Genomic DNA, 12546 nt, shown 5'->3' on the forward strand with positions numbered 1-12546 from the left:
AGGCACTGTGCAGGAAATGAAAAAAGGCCTAACTGCAGCCCCCACCATCATGGAGCTTTAGAGTTTAGTAGGTTAAGGAACACATGTCCCAGGACAGAAAGTGGCAGTGAAAGCCTTCTGAGAGGGATGCTCAGAGGAGGTAAAGTTTTCCTCTGACTGGGAAAACTTCATGCTAGGGAGAGCCTGGTGCTGCGCATCAAGAACCTGAATTCTAGGACTGTTTCTATTACTGATCTGAGTCTGTAGGTTAGGCTTTGTGGACAAAGAATATCACCAGCCCTATCAGTGAAGACAGGATGTTGTGGCCATCAGCCATTCCCCCAATCACCAACCCCCCCCCCCCCCCCCCCCCCCCAGATAGTTAAGGTGCCTGTTAGAGGAACTATTTCAGTGAGCCCAGACTCTTGCATCTTCCCATAGGTAGAAAAGTGCTAACTTCATTAATTTAAGCTGTCTGGCTTTTAATTAACAGTCATCTTTTAATATTCCCACTACCTAGTTTTTGTTGCAAAAGTTCCTAAATATCCTGGCTCCTCCCTTATCTCTCTGAACAGCCCCTCAGAGCGATATGAGAGGCTGCCTCCTGGGCTCAAGTCCTCAGTATGTTCCTCCAGGAAAACTCAGTTCTCAATTTTTAGGTCATATATTCTCCCACAGTACACAGTTTATAAATAAAGCTCCCCAGATTTCTATTGTCACTCTGAAACTCCAGGGGTTAGAGGGACAGTGACCTTCAGATTTCCTATTTCTTATTGCTACTCGCCCCTACACCCCCTCGCTCTCTATGTCCCTCTTCTTCTGGAGGCCAGATGGAGAAATGAAAGTGGTCCCTTTAAGGGAGCCCTCAGTGTCTGGCCCCGGGGAGCCCCAGGCCGGGGGCAGGGGCGGGGCTCCGGGGACCCGGGCTTCCCACGCAGCCGGGGACGCCGCTGCGTCATGGCGCTCATAGCCAATCAGGATGAAGCCTGCCTGGACGCATTACTAGGGCGACGGGCCCGACGCCTCCTGCTTCGGGATGAATTAGCGGCGGGTTCTGCACCCAGGTTGTGGCCCCCACAGATTCTGAAGCTCACCCACGCGGTCTCCACTGCGTCGCGCGTAGTCTTCTGCTGGCCACAGGTGAGAAGCTGGAACCGTCAGGTGGGGGTTCCGGCGCCGGGAAAATGGCGGCGGTGGCCGGGGGATCCCCGGTTGGCGGAGGGGGAGCGGTCCCATGGGCTCTTCCCTGGACCGCCGGCCTCCAGGGGATGCGGCCCCCTGTAACGGTCACTTAACGGGGAATTGGGGTCCGGATGCGGGTGGCGGTGCCACCGGCTCAGGTGAGAGGAGGCGTGGGGAAGCGATTCCCGGAGGCTAGCGGAGGCGTCGGGGGCCACGGAGTCGCTCGGCCGGCTCGATGGGCCGCTTTGCTCGGTGTTTACAGAGAGAGCTCCAACACGTCCCTGCTACAGACTTGGGCGGGTCCAGGAGCTGCACCGCTGCGAACACAGTCCAGCCTGTCACTGTTAAATCGGATGTGCAAAAGGTCCCAAGTGGCCGCCACGTGCGAGGCTTAGATGTGAGCTGGAGAGGGCAGGGGCTGGAACTGGTTTGTCTGTGTATCCTCCAGGCCCCTGTCTGTAGGTGACAGAATGGCAGTGCCCCGAAAGGAAAGGTAGGCCCTGACGAGGGGCTGATGTCAAGTCCGATGGTTAATGCGAGTGTCTGAGCTCCTGCTTCTCCATTGGAAGAGAAGAAGTAAAAAGTTCGGGCGCTTAGGTGTTGGGGAGACATTCTTCCTCCTTGTACTTTCTCGGTTCGGGTGGGTTCCCCGGGGGCATTGCCCCTGCCTTCGAAGTTCTTTAGCTCTATCCCACGTGCACGTGGATGCATGTACAATTGAGGATTTGTTGCCAAAATCTTGGCTCTCTGTGCACCAAAGCCAAACAGAAATAGGGAGACAGTTATGGAGGAGAAAGAAAGAATGGCTTTATTATTTTGCCAGGAGGCAAAGCAGGAGCACAGTAGGCTAGCAGGAGAGGTTATACTGTCAGGCAGCAATATGTGATAAGGATCAAGGCAGTAACAGTCTTGTATTTACTTCTGATAAGTTTCAAAAGGGCGAGTGGGGGGGGGGGGTTGCTAACAAGATGAGGGTGTGTACAGGGTCTCAGCAGGTGAGTCTCCTAATCTGGATGAGCCTCTCTGTTCCCTTTAATCTTTACCTCAGGTGGTTCCCTTGCTGTTCCTCCTGCCCTTTGGAACTAAGAGAAGGTCATGGGAGACCGGAGTCTTGCCTACAAGGAGTGGGGAACAAAAAGGCCTTCATGCCCAGGAGCCCCACAGGGCCCTGCTCAGTGTCAGACTGACATTCAGTTTAAGCTCAGGCATGTAATAAAGATAGACTATCTGTGCAGGTCTTACAGAAACGAAATTTTGTCCATTCCTGTTAGTCCCTTATTTGAGCAAACACTTGTCATGATATATGAGGAAGCACAGATAATTAATTGAAGAAGGTTTTAAGTTTTTATTAAACTCTTCAAAAGAATACTTTGCCAGATGACTTTTACAACATAATTTTTGTTAGGTATTAAGATTCGTTGCTTTGATGTATTTTTCTAGTTTCTATTTATAATAAAAAGGTAACACTGGTTCTTTCATTAAGCCTGCTGTGGAACTGCCCTGCCAAGTCTTTGGGGTGTAAAGATTAATTGCTGATCCTGAGTGAGACAAAGAAGTTTGATTCACTAATGCAGGTGATAAGGACTTAAGTATAGTTGTGGTGGCTACAGAGAGCTGCAGGAATGCATACCAGGTAACAGTCACTTCTGCTGTGGTCCTGTGCAAGAAAGAAGGGGAGCTGATTGCAAGGTAGAGGGGGAAAGAGCTTTAGGCAAAGGAGAAGGCAGTGCCAAGTTAGGTTGGGTTAGTTTTAAAAAAAACTGTCTTGGCGAGAGTCCTTTTTACAGAACTGTTGTATCTTTTGAGAGTAAAAGAAAAAGATTAATTTAATTTTTCCCCCTGTTTTTAAAAAAGCTCCTATTGTACATTGCATGAAATATACTCTCATGTGACAGAAAAGCAGGTTAAGTGATTTTTGTTTTCGGTAGCAGTCTTGGTTTGGTGGAGTGCCTTGTTCCGTTATTGAGAGAGAGCACAGTGGCACTTTTCATTTGTTATCTTTGGTGCCTGCTGTGCATCAGGCACTGTAAAAATGAGGCATCTTCCTTGTTCTAATTTGAGCAAATGATGGTCCATTTCTTCCCACCAGGTGCTTTAGTCAGGCTGTTGATGTTGCTGAGGACCAAGGGTAAACAATGGGGAAAAACCCAAAAGAGACTTTCTTCCACACTGCATCTGTGGAGATTTGGTGTTGGGCTGGAGTTAGGCACAGTTTCTAGTTCCTACTCTGCCACTGAAAATATCTTAGGGAAATCATTATTTCCTTATCTTTGACATGGACAAAGCGTTTCTCCTCTAAGCAATATCTCTGTGTTGTTGTGAGGAGAAAAAAAAAAGTATAGGTAAAAGGACTTAAAAAGGTTAAAAGCACTGTGATGACAGTTAACATAGAAACTGTTCCAGGAGCCTTGTACGGGCTCACTCACTCAGCAACATTGTGCAGTGAGTACTTTATCATCTTTTGGAAACTGAGACACATGGAACTTTTATTTTCCCCAAATTGCACTACTAGCGTCATGGTGCCAAGCTGTGTTCTTAGCCACTGGGCATACTATCTTCTGTAACATGCAGACGTTAATGTGTTAAGGGGATATATATGAACAGGCTTTCAATGAAGTAATTTGTGTGTGGTCTTTTAGTTGTGTAAATAATGACTGATTCATTCCATTGGCATCCAGTAGTGATTTATATGGTGATGACTACAGTTGCTTTGGTTAAGTGATATAGTCATCCCACCTTTGATGTCCATTATTTTTAAAAGTATTTTAAAACAGGGTTGTTACTGATTTCTAAGAGGAAGCACAAATCAATAATTGAAGAAGGTTTTAGTTTTTATTAAACTCTTTTGAATACTTTGCCAGATGACTTTTACAACATAATTTGTGTTAGGTGTTAAGATTCATTGCTTTGATGTATTTTTCTAGTTTCTGTTTATTAAAAAAGGTAACATGAATAAAAGTGGCTGGGACATTCATTCTTTCATTAAGCCAGCTGTGGAACTGCCCTGCCAAGCCCTTGGGACATAAAGATTAATTGCTGATCCTGAGTGAGACAAAGAAGTATGATTCACTGATGCAGGTGGTAAGGACTCCAGTATTGTGGTGGGTACAGAGAGCTGCAGGAATGCATACCAGGTAACAGTCGCTTCTGCTGTGGTCCTGTGCAAGAAAGAAGGGGAGCTGATTGCAAGGTAGAGGGGGAAAGAGCTTTAGGCAAAGGAGGAGGCAGTCTCAAATTGGGTTGAGAGGGCATGAGTACCCAGTAGTCAGGCCAGAGTTTTGCAAAAGTTGGTGAGAAAGAAGCCAGGAAAGGTCAGAGCCAGATTATGAATTCTCAGCTGAGAGAGTGATTTTATCCTGTGGGCAGTGGGACCTATAGAAGGATGAGTAACATGACCAACTTTATGCTCTGTAAAGGGAACTTTGGTGATGGCAGGGTCAAAGACAGAATGTAAGGAAGAAACCAGTTAAGGGAAGGTTCGGTACTCCAGACCAGAGACGGTGAGGGAGTGAGGCAGGGGGTTAACTGTGACAGCAAAGTTCAGAGTCCACCACACACATTGTGAGGGCAGAATGGAAGATGGCTGGGTGTGAAGAATAGTGGGGCGGGGAGGGGAGCACCTGCTGAGCGAGTGAAGGTAAGACTAAGGTGTTATATTTGGGGTTTTTTGGGTAACCATATGGTTAGAGATCGGAAATACTGTTAAAAATTTTAGGGAAAAGGATGGAGCAAGGAGTTCTTTGTTACTGGGTTTTGGGAAGCCTGTAAACCCTCTGAGGTGCTGGGTTACATAAAGTGTAACAGAACCAGGTTTAACAGAAGCCTCTAGGCTTCTGATTTCTGAGACTACAGAACTTTTACTTATATCCTTGAAGACAGTAGGATCTAGTGTAAAGTGACCCATTGAAAGAAAGCCACTCAAAGGGAATGGGAAGAAGGTATGGTTGAAGTAAAATATTAGAATAACAAGTGTTAGAGGGTGTTCCCCCCCCTTTTTTAACATTATGTTTTAATATATTTGTACAGAAGTCATATTACGAATGTAGTCACAAATGAATTCTCTAGTTGTAAAACTGACAGCTGATCAAGCTTCCATAATACTAGAGTTGTCTTATCACCAACAACATAACATGAATGCATTTGAAATCAACCACATGGTGAAACTGTAAACCTTGCAAAGGTGCAGGAATTCATGAATTCAGAGCATGGCCAAGAAGTGTTCAAACCGTAAGCAGAAATCAAAGGACTACTGAGTAGAGTAGGCATAGATTTCTTTAAAGAGACTTAAGGCAATGACTGTAACAATGATTGACAAATTTGACTTCAGACTTTGTTAAAATTGAGAATTTTTCTCCATCTAAAGATAACATTAAGAGAATGAAGGGCAAAATACAGATTGGAAGAAGAAAATGGCAATCCATCTGGCAGATGTATGTATATTATATAAAAATAAGAAAAAGACAGTTTTATTTAAAAATGTACAAAAGTTTTGAATAGGCACTTGGTAAAAGAGAATCTCTGTGTGGCCAGTATGCATATAGAGAAGTGTTCAACATCAGTCAGTGGAGAAATGCAAATTAATTAATACAATAATGAAAAAACAACAGTGAGATACTACTGTCTGCCTTTTGGAATGGCTAAAATGAAAGACTGTCAGTGGCTTTCTTGGCAAGGATGTGGAGCCACAGGATCTCTTAAATGTTTTGATAGGAATGTAAAATGGTACAGTAATCTTGGAAAACTGGCTGTATCTAATCCTACCCATGACCCATCATTTTCATTCTTAAGTATATACCCAAGGGAAATAGATGTATATTCTACCCCTCCCTCCAAAAGTAAAAGGATGTTCATAGCACCTTTATTCATGATAACCAAAAATTAGATGAAACCCAACTGGACATTGGCAGTAGAATGGATGAATAAGTTGTGGTTTATTTATGTAATGAAAAATTACAGAAGCAGTAAAAGAGAAGGAACTACTGTACACATCAACATTGATGGATCTCATGGACTTAATGAGCCAGATAATTCATTGAATACTATGTGACTCCATTCAAATGAAGTTCAAAAACAGGTAACGGCTGTTTCCAGGTCAGAATAGTGGTTCCTCCAAGGGGTGGTGTTGGTAATTACTAGAAGGGGCATGAGGGAACCTTCTGGGATGTTGGAAATGTTCTGTATCTTGAGATGGCATGGGTGTATGTATATGAAAAATTCAAGTTGCATACCTAAGATTTGTACAGTTTCTCTTATACTTTAATTTAAAAAGAGGTGCTAGTGAGAATTTGGCAGTGTTAGACCAGTTAACTTTTGATGAGGAAAACCAGCAGGAATGACAATGAGAAAGGTTCTTTAAAGGAATATAAAGGGAGTATGAGAGGCTCTAGGGAAATGATGAAATCTAGATTTTTTTTATTTTTTATTTTACAAAAATGTCTTTATATAATTGTCTTGTAAAAGGCAAATGTAAAATTAAGACTGTTATATCATGCTGTTTTACAGTTTGGTCTCCAAGTTATGTTCCAAACTCTGTACCAATTGATTAGTTCCTTGTCCTAAGAATTAGTGCATAGTTTCAAGTGTAACCTAGGTTTTGGTAAATACAAGATATATTATGGGAAATAAATTGATGTGCATTTTGTTTAATTTTGAGGGGAAAAATTCTAATCAAATCTATTTTTCATCAATATGAAATGTGCCTGTTTAAGAGAAGTCACTGTGTGTCTTTTCCACATCCCTGCTGATTGCTGTTGGAGAATGAGCCCTGCGTTGTGATTCTTTTGGCTGCAGGGTCTTGAATGTCTTGAATGTGATGGAGCTAAGAAAAGCCTTTGGTGAGTTACCTGTAGCAGCAAGGTAAAGCTCAAAAAAGGCCTTTGTGAGCTACCATTAGATTTGACAGTGTTTATCACACCTCTCCCTGGTGGTGGTGGTGGTGGTTTAGTCGCTAAGTCGTGTCCTGCCTTTGCGACCCCATGGAGTGTAGCCTGCCAGGTTCCTCTGTCCCTGGGATTCTCCAGACCAGAATACTGGAATGGATTGCCATTTCCTTCTCCAGGGGATCTTCCCAACCCAGGGATCGAACCAGGATCTCCTGCATTGCTACTGAGCTACACCTCTCCCTAGGTCTCTCTAACTGACAGTGAGGACAAGGGGTGGGTGGATCCTATTGTGATGACCTGGGAGGCAGAAGTCTGAGGGGCAGCCACAGAGCTGACTGGAAATGATTAACCACATTATCAGCTATAACTCTGTTACAGGTGAGGTTTCTGCACACGTACAATGCTCACTTCCTCCCAGGAAGGAGATGACTATTCTAGGGATGATGAGGAGCAGACTTATGCTATCCTTAGTTTTCCATTTCAATTAGAGATCACCTTCTTTTTATGTTTATAAGTGAAAGTTAACCCCCTCCGGAGACCTTGTGGAGCAGGGAGATAGCTTATTTCTGTGGTGAGCTAGTGTCTACTGGTGTCATAAAGCAAATGATGGATAAGAGACAGGAATAAAGATGCAATGAGGGAAGAGATGTGAATGGTGGCAGCCATTCTTAGGCTCTGTGTGGCCAGGAATGTGGACTGAAAGGTTTTTTTGTTTTTTTAACTCTGACAGTGGCTCTTTCCACACATGAATGTTAAGTATCTTGGGGAAGACATCTTTGTCTGGGTTTTTATTATTTCTGCCTTCCTTTTCAAATATGAACACTTTTATTAGATTTATTTTTTAAATTATGTAGCCTTTAAATAATAATTTGCCTTTTGAGGGTTTTGGAGAAGAATGGTGGTAACCAGGAGTGTCTTGAATACCAAAATGTTTATTTGTTTAATGTGAACATTTTTGAACCATTACTATGAGCTTGATGATGGAGACAGAATTGAGTAGGTACAGTTTCTGCCACCTCCAGAGGCTCTAGGGGAGCCTCTGCTCCTGGCCTCTTCTAGCCTCTGGTGGCTACCTGCATTCCTTGGCTTGTGGCCACATCACTCATTCCTTGTCTCTGTGGTCACTGCCTTCTCCTGTTCTGTCTGTGGTCAGATCTCCTTCTGCCTCTTTTTTGAAAGAATATGTGTGATTGCATTTAGGGTCCACCATGATAGTCCAGCTTCCCAGGTGGTGCTAGTGGTAAAGAACTTGCCTGTCAGTGCAAAAGATGTAAGAGACACGGGTTAAGGTTCGATCCCTGGGTCGGGAAGATCCCCCAGAGGACAGCGTGGCAACCCGCTCCAGTCTTCATGCCTGGAGAATTCCTTGGACAGAGGAGCCTGACAGGCTACAGTCCATGGGGCTGCAAAGAGTCAGACACGACTGAAGCGATTTACAGGCATGATATTCCAGGATAATCCCTCCATCTTAAAAGATTTAATTTAATCATATCTACAAAGTTTTTTTTTTTTTCTTTTCTGCTTAGGTAATGTTTACAGGTTCAAAGGATTAATACCTTATGTGGGTATCTTGAGAGGGTCATAATATAGCCAAGGTATTTGTTAATCTGTGTATTGAAGGTGAAGAGATTAATTACTTAAAGTTACAAAGTTAGAATTAACTTCTCTCTCTTTATATATTTGTTTCCCGTCTGTGTACCACCTTTTGGAAGAAAGTAATATTCTGTGTTTCTGTGGATTTGTTATACAGTAAAGTTTAGGGATTCTTTTTTGTTTGCTAAAAGACTTGTTATTTTGAGATAATTGTAGAATTACATGCAATTTTTAAGAAATAATACAAAAAATCCCCCATGTCCCCTTTATACAGCTTTTCCCAATGTACAGTATTACAATCAGAATATTGACATTGATACAGCCAAGATACTGAACACCTTCCCCACACGGATTCCTTATATGGTCCTTTGATAGCTACACATCCCTTTCTCTGACCTCTGGTTATCACTAATGTGTTCTCAATTTCTAGAATTCTGTCATTGCAAGAATGTTACTTAAATGGAATTATACAGTGGGTAACCTTTGGAGATTTATCTTTTTTTCACTTAGCATGATTCCCTGGACATTCATCCAAGTTGTTTTATGTATCAACTTAAATTTATTCAGTAGTTTATTCTTTTTTCTTGCTTAGTATTTCTGTATAGTCTTCAGTATTTTTTGGTATTGCGCGTGCATGCTCAGTTGTGCCTGTCTCTTTGCGACCCTGTAGACTGTAACACTGATGTGAAGAATTGACTCACTGGAAGAGACCCTGATACTGGGCAAGACTGAAGGCGGGAGGTGGAGGGGATGACAGAGGATGAGATGGTTGGATGGCATCACTGACTCAATGGACATGAGTTTGAGTAAGCTTCAGGAGTTGGTGATGGACAAGGAAGCCTGGAATGCTCCAGTCCTTGCAGTCACAAAGAGTCAGACATGACTGAGCAACTGAACTGAACTGAGACTGTAGCCCACCAGGCTCCTCTGTCCAGGGAATTTTCCTCCAGGGGATCTTCTGGGCTCAAGGATGGAATCTGTGTCTCCTGTGTTGCCAGGCAGATTCTTTACCATAGAGCTACCTGATAATGTAGCCACTGAAGGACATCTTGTTTTTTTTTCTAATTTTTGGCTGTTTTCACTAAAGCTGCAGTGAACATTCATGTACAGGTTTTATGTGAACATAAATTTTATTTCATTGGAATAAATGCCCAGGAATGCAGTTACTACACCATATGGTAGTTGTATGGGTACATTGAACTCTTAATTCTCTTCCATCCTGATGCTAATACCAAACTGTCTTAATTATCGTTGCTTTGTGGTAAGTTTTGAAAACAGGAAGTATCTCCTACTTTCTTTTTCAAAATTGTGTTGTTTTTTCTGGGTCCCTTGTAAGGCCTTACAAATTTTAGAATCAGCTTGTTGGTTTCAACAAAGACGTCAGCTGTGGATCTGTTTGTCAGTGATTTTTAATACTGTTTTCATTGAATTGTACAACTATTACCACAATTCATTTTAGAACATTTTCTTCACCTCAGTAGGAAACCCTATATCTGTTAACAGGGACACCTCATCTTCTTTCATCCTCCTCTACCTTTGACCTAGGCAAATACTCATCTACCTTCTGCCTATGCTAGGCATTTCCTTTAAGTAGAACCACACAATATATGGCCTTTTGTAACTGGTTTCCTTCACTTCTTAGCATAATGTTTTAAAGGTTCATCCCTGTTGCAGCATATAACAATACTTAATTCCTTTTTATGTCCTAGTAACAGTCCATTGTATGGATACACCACTTTTTATTTATCCATTCATCAGTTGATGGACATTCATATACAGGTTTTTGCATAATTTTTTTGTGTAATTGTGCTGTAATTTTTTGGGGGGGGTATATACCTGGGAGTTGAATTTCTGGGTCATAGGATAGCTTATGTATTTAATCTTTTTAGGACTTTTCCAGACTCTCCCATTTTACAATCCCCTTGCAGTGTGTGGGGGTTTCCATCCTCCTCCAACACTTGCTAGTATCTTTTTGATTATAACCATTCTAGAGAAGTTGTAATAAAACATTCTCTTGTGATAAAACATCTCTTAAAGAATAAAAAAAATCTTTATTACAATAAAATACAATATTTTATTGTAATAAAATATATTTCATAATAATTCACTCCTAAATTCTTCACCATATATCTTCTAAAAACAGGGTCATACATAACAAGAGTATAATATAATACTGTTTAATATAATACTGTTGTTTAATATACAGTCCATACCTATGTTTCCTCCGTTGTCCTTTATAGATGTTTATTTCTGTATTAAGAATCCAATCAAAGAAGTGTTTTCATGTCTGTTTAGCTTCTTCAATCTAGAATAGTTGTAAGAAAACATTCTCTTGGATGTGAGGTGATCTCTCATTGCAGTGTTCACTTACATTTCCCTGATGACAAATGATGTCATCTTTTCATGTGGTTATTAGGCATTTGTATATTTTCTTTGGGGAAATATCTATTCAGATCTTTTGCCCATTTTTTCCTCTGTTATTTTTTAAATTATGAAAATATAACATGTTTGCAAGAGACTTGGAAAATACAGAGCAAATTTACATGTAGTTCTACTATATATTATAATTTAAGTAGATAAATTAAGATTTTTAGTTGGAGTTTCAATATCAAGCTCAAAAATTAATAGAATGACTATACATAGAAGTAGAAGGATATAGTAGACCTGAAAAGCACTATGAACCAATTCAACATAATTGAGATTTATACAACTTTGCCCGTTTTTAATTGGCTTATTGTCTTTTTACTACTCAGTTATACAAGTTCTTCATATATTGCAGTTAGAAGCCCTTTATCCTTTGTATGATTTGTAGAAGTTTTCTTCTGTTCTGTAGGTTGTCTTTTCAATTGAAATGCAGTTTGCAGTTGATTTTCTTTCTTTCTTTTTTTTAAGTTTATTTTTAATTGAAGGATAATTACTTTACAGTATTGTGTTGGTTTCTACCAAACATCAACATTAATCAGCCTTTTCTGGTATGTTTATCTTGTATCTGCAGCCTTACTGAATTCACACTTTGGGAGATTCTAAGACTTTTTGGGACAGATTCTTTGGGATTGTGTATGTAAACCATCATCTCATCTGCAAATAGGGACAGGTTTATTTCTTCTTTCTGTATGGCTTTTGTTGCCTTTTTTTGCCTTCTTGCATTGAGTAGAATTTCCAGTACTGTGTTGTACAAGAGTGGTGAGAGTGAACATCCTTGTTCTCAATAATAGAGGCAATGAATGCAGTGTTCATTTTATTCATTTATCATTATGTGTAGTAATGTTTGCTGTTTTTTAAAAATAGATGCTCATTATCTAGTTGAGGAAGTTTCCCGTATTCCCTTGTTTTTATGAGAGCTTTTCTCTTGAACAGGATTTATTTATTATTATTATTATAGCTGTTACCAAGTTTTCTGGTCTCTTTTTTTAACTTTTTATTTTATATTGGGGTATAATTGATTAACAGTGTTGTGATAGTTTTGTGATGATAGTGTTGTGTATAGCAAAATGATTCAGTTATACATGTGTATATTCTTTTTCAAATTCTTTCCTATTTAGGTTCTTACATAATATTAAGCAGAGTTTCTTGTGCTACACGGTGGGTCCTTGCTGGTTATTCATTTTGTTTACTAAAAAATTTTTTTTTCCTCTGTATAGCTCAACTCACTAAATTTTTATTTTAAATGAATTGGTGTTTATGGTATGTATGATGTCACAGACAGTGACCATACAACAGTTTATATTGTTGGGAACAGGCACAGTTGAAAAGTGGCTGACTTGCTACCCTTATATTACACAGGAGTAGGTCAGTTAGGGAGTTAAAATAACAGTCAACAGAAAGCTTTTTTTTTTTTTTTAAACTTTTTATTTTGTATTGGAGTATAGCTGATTAGGAAGCAATGTGGTGATAGTTTCAGGTGAAGAGT

General features: G+C 40.7%; 1 protein-coding gene across 4 annotated transcripts in view; it reads left to right on the forward strand.

Moving 5' to 3' along the window:
* The first annotated feature begins 962 nt into the window (after positions 1 to 962).
* Positions 963 to 12546, forward strand: part of LCLAT1 (lysocardiolipin acyltransferase 1) — a 187066-nt gene continuing 175482 nt past the window's right edge. For 2 of the 4 annotated variants that reach the window (XM_061155106.1, XM_061155108.1), the window contains exon 1: positions 963 to 1119. Coding sequence is in view for 1 of the 4 variants with exons in the window: in XM_061155105.1 (XP_061011088.1) it covers positions 6219 to 6235 (17 nt within the window). In the remaining 3 variants the exon portion in view is untranslated. Of the gene's footprint in view, positions 1120 to 6119; positions 6236 to 6869; positions 6996 to 12546 lie in introns of those variants that run through there. The other 2 variants (XM_061155107.1, XM_061155105.1) reach the window with 2 other exon arrangements.

This window comes from Dama dama, chromosome 11 (genome assembly GCF_033118175.1).
Source record: "Dama dama isolate Ldn47 chromosome 11, ASM3311817v1, whole genome shotgun sequence".
Lineage (NCBI taxonomy): Eukaryota > Metazoa > Chordata > Mammalia > Artiodactyla > Cervidae > Dama > Dama dama.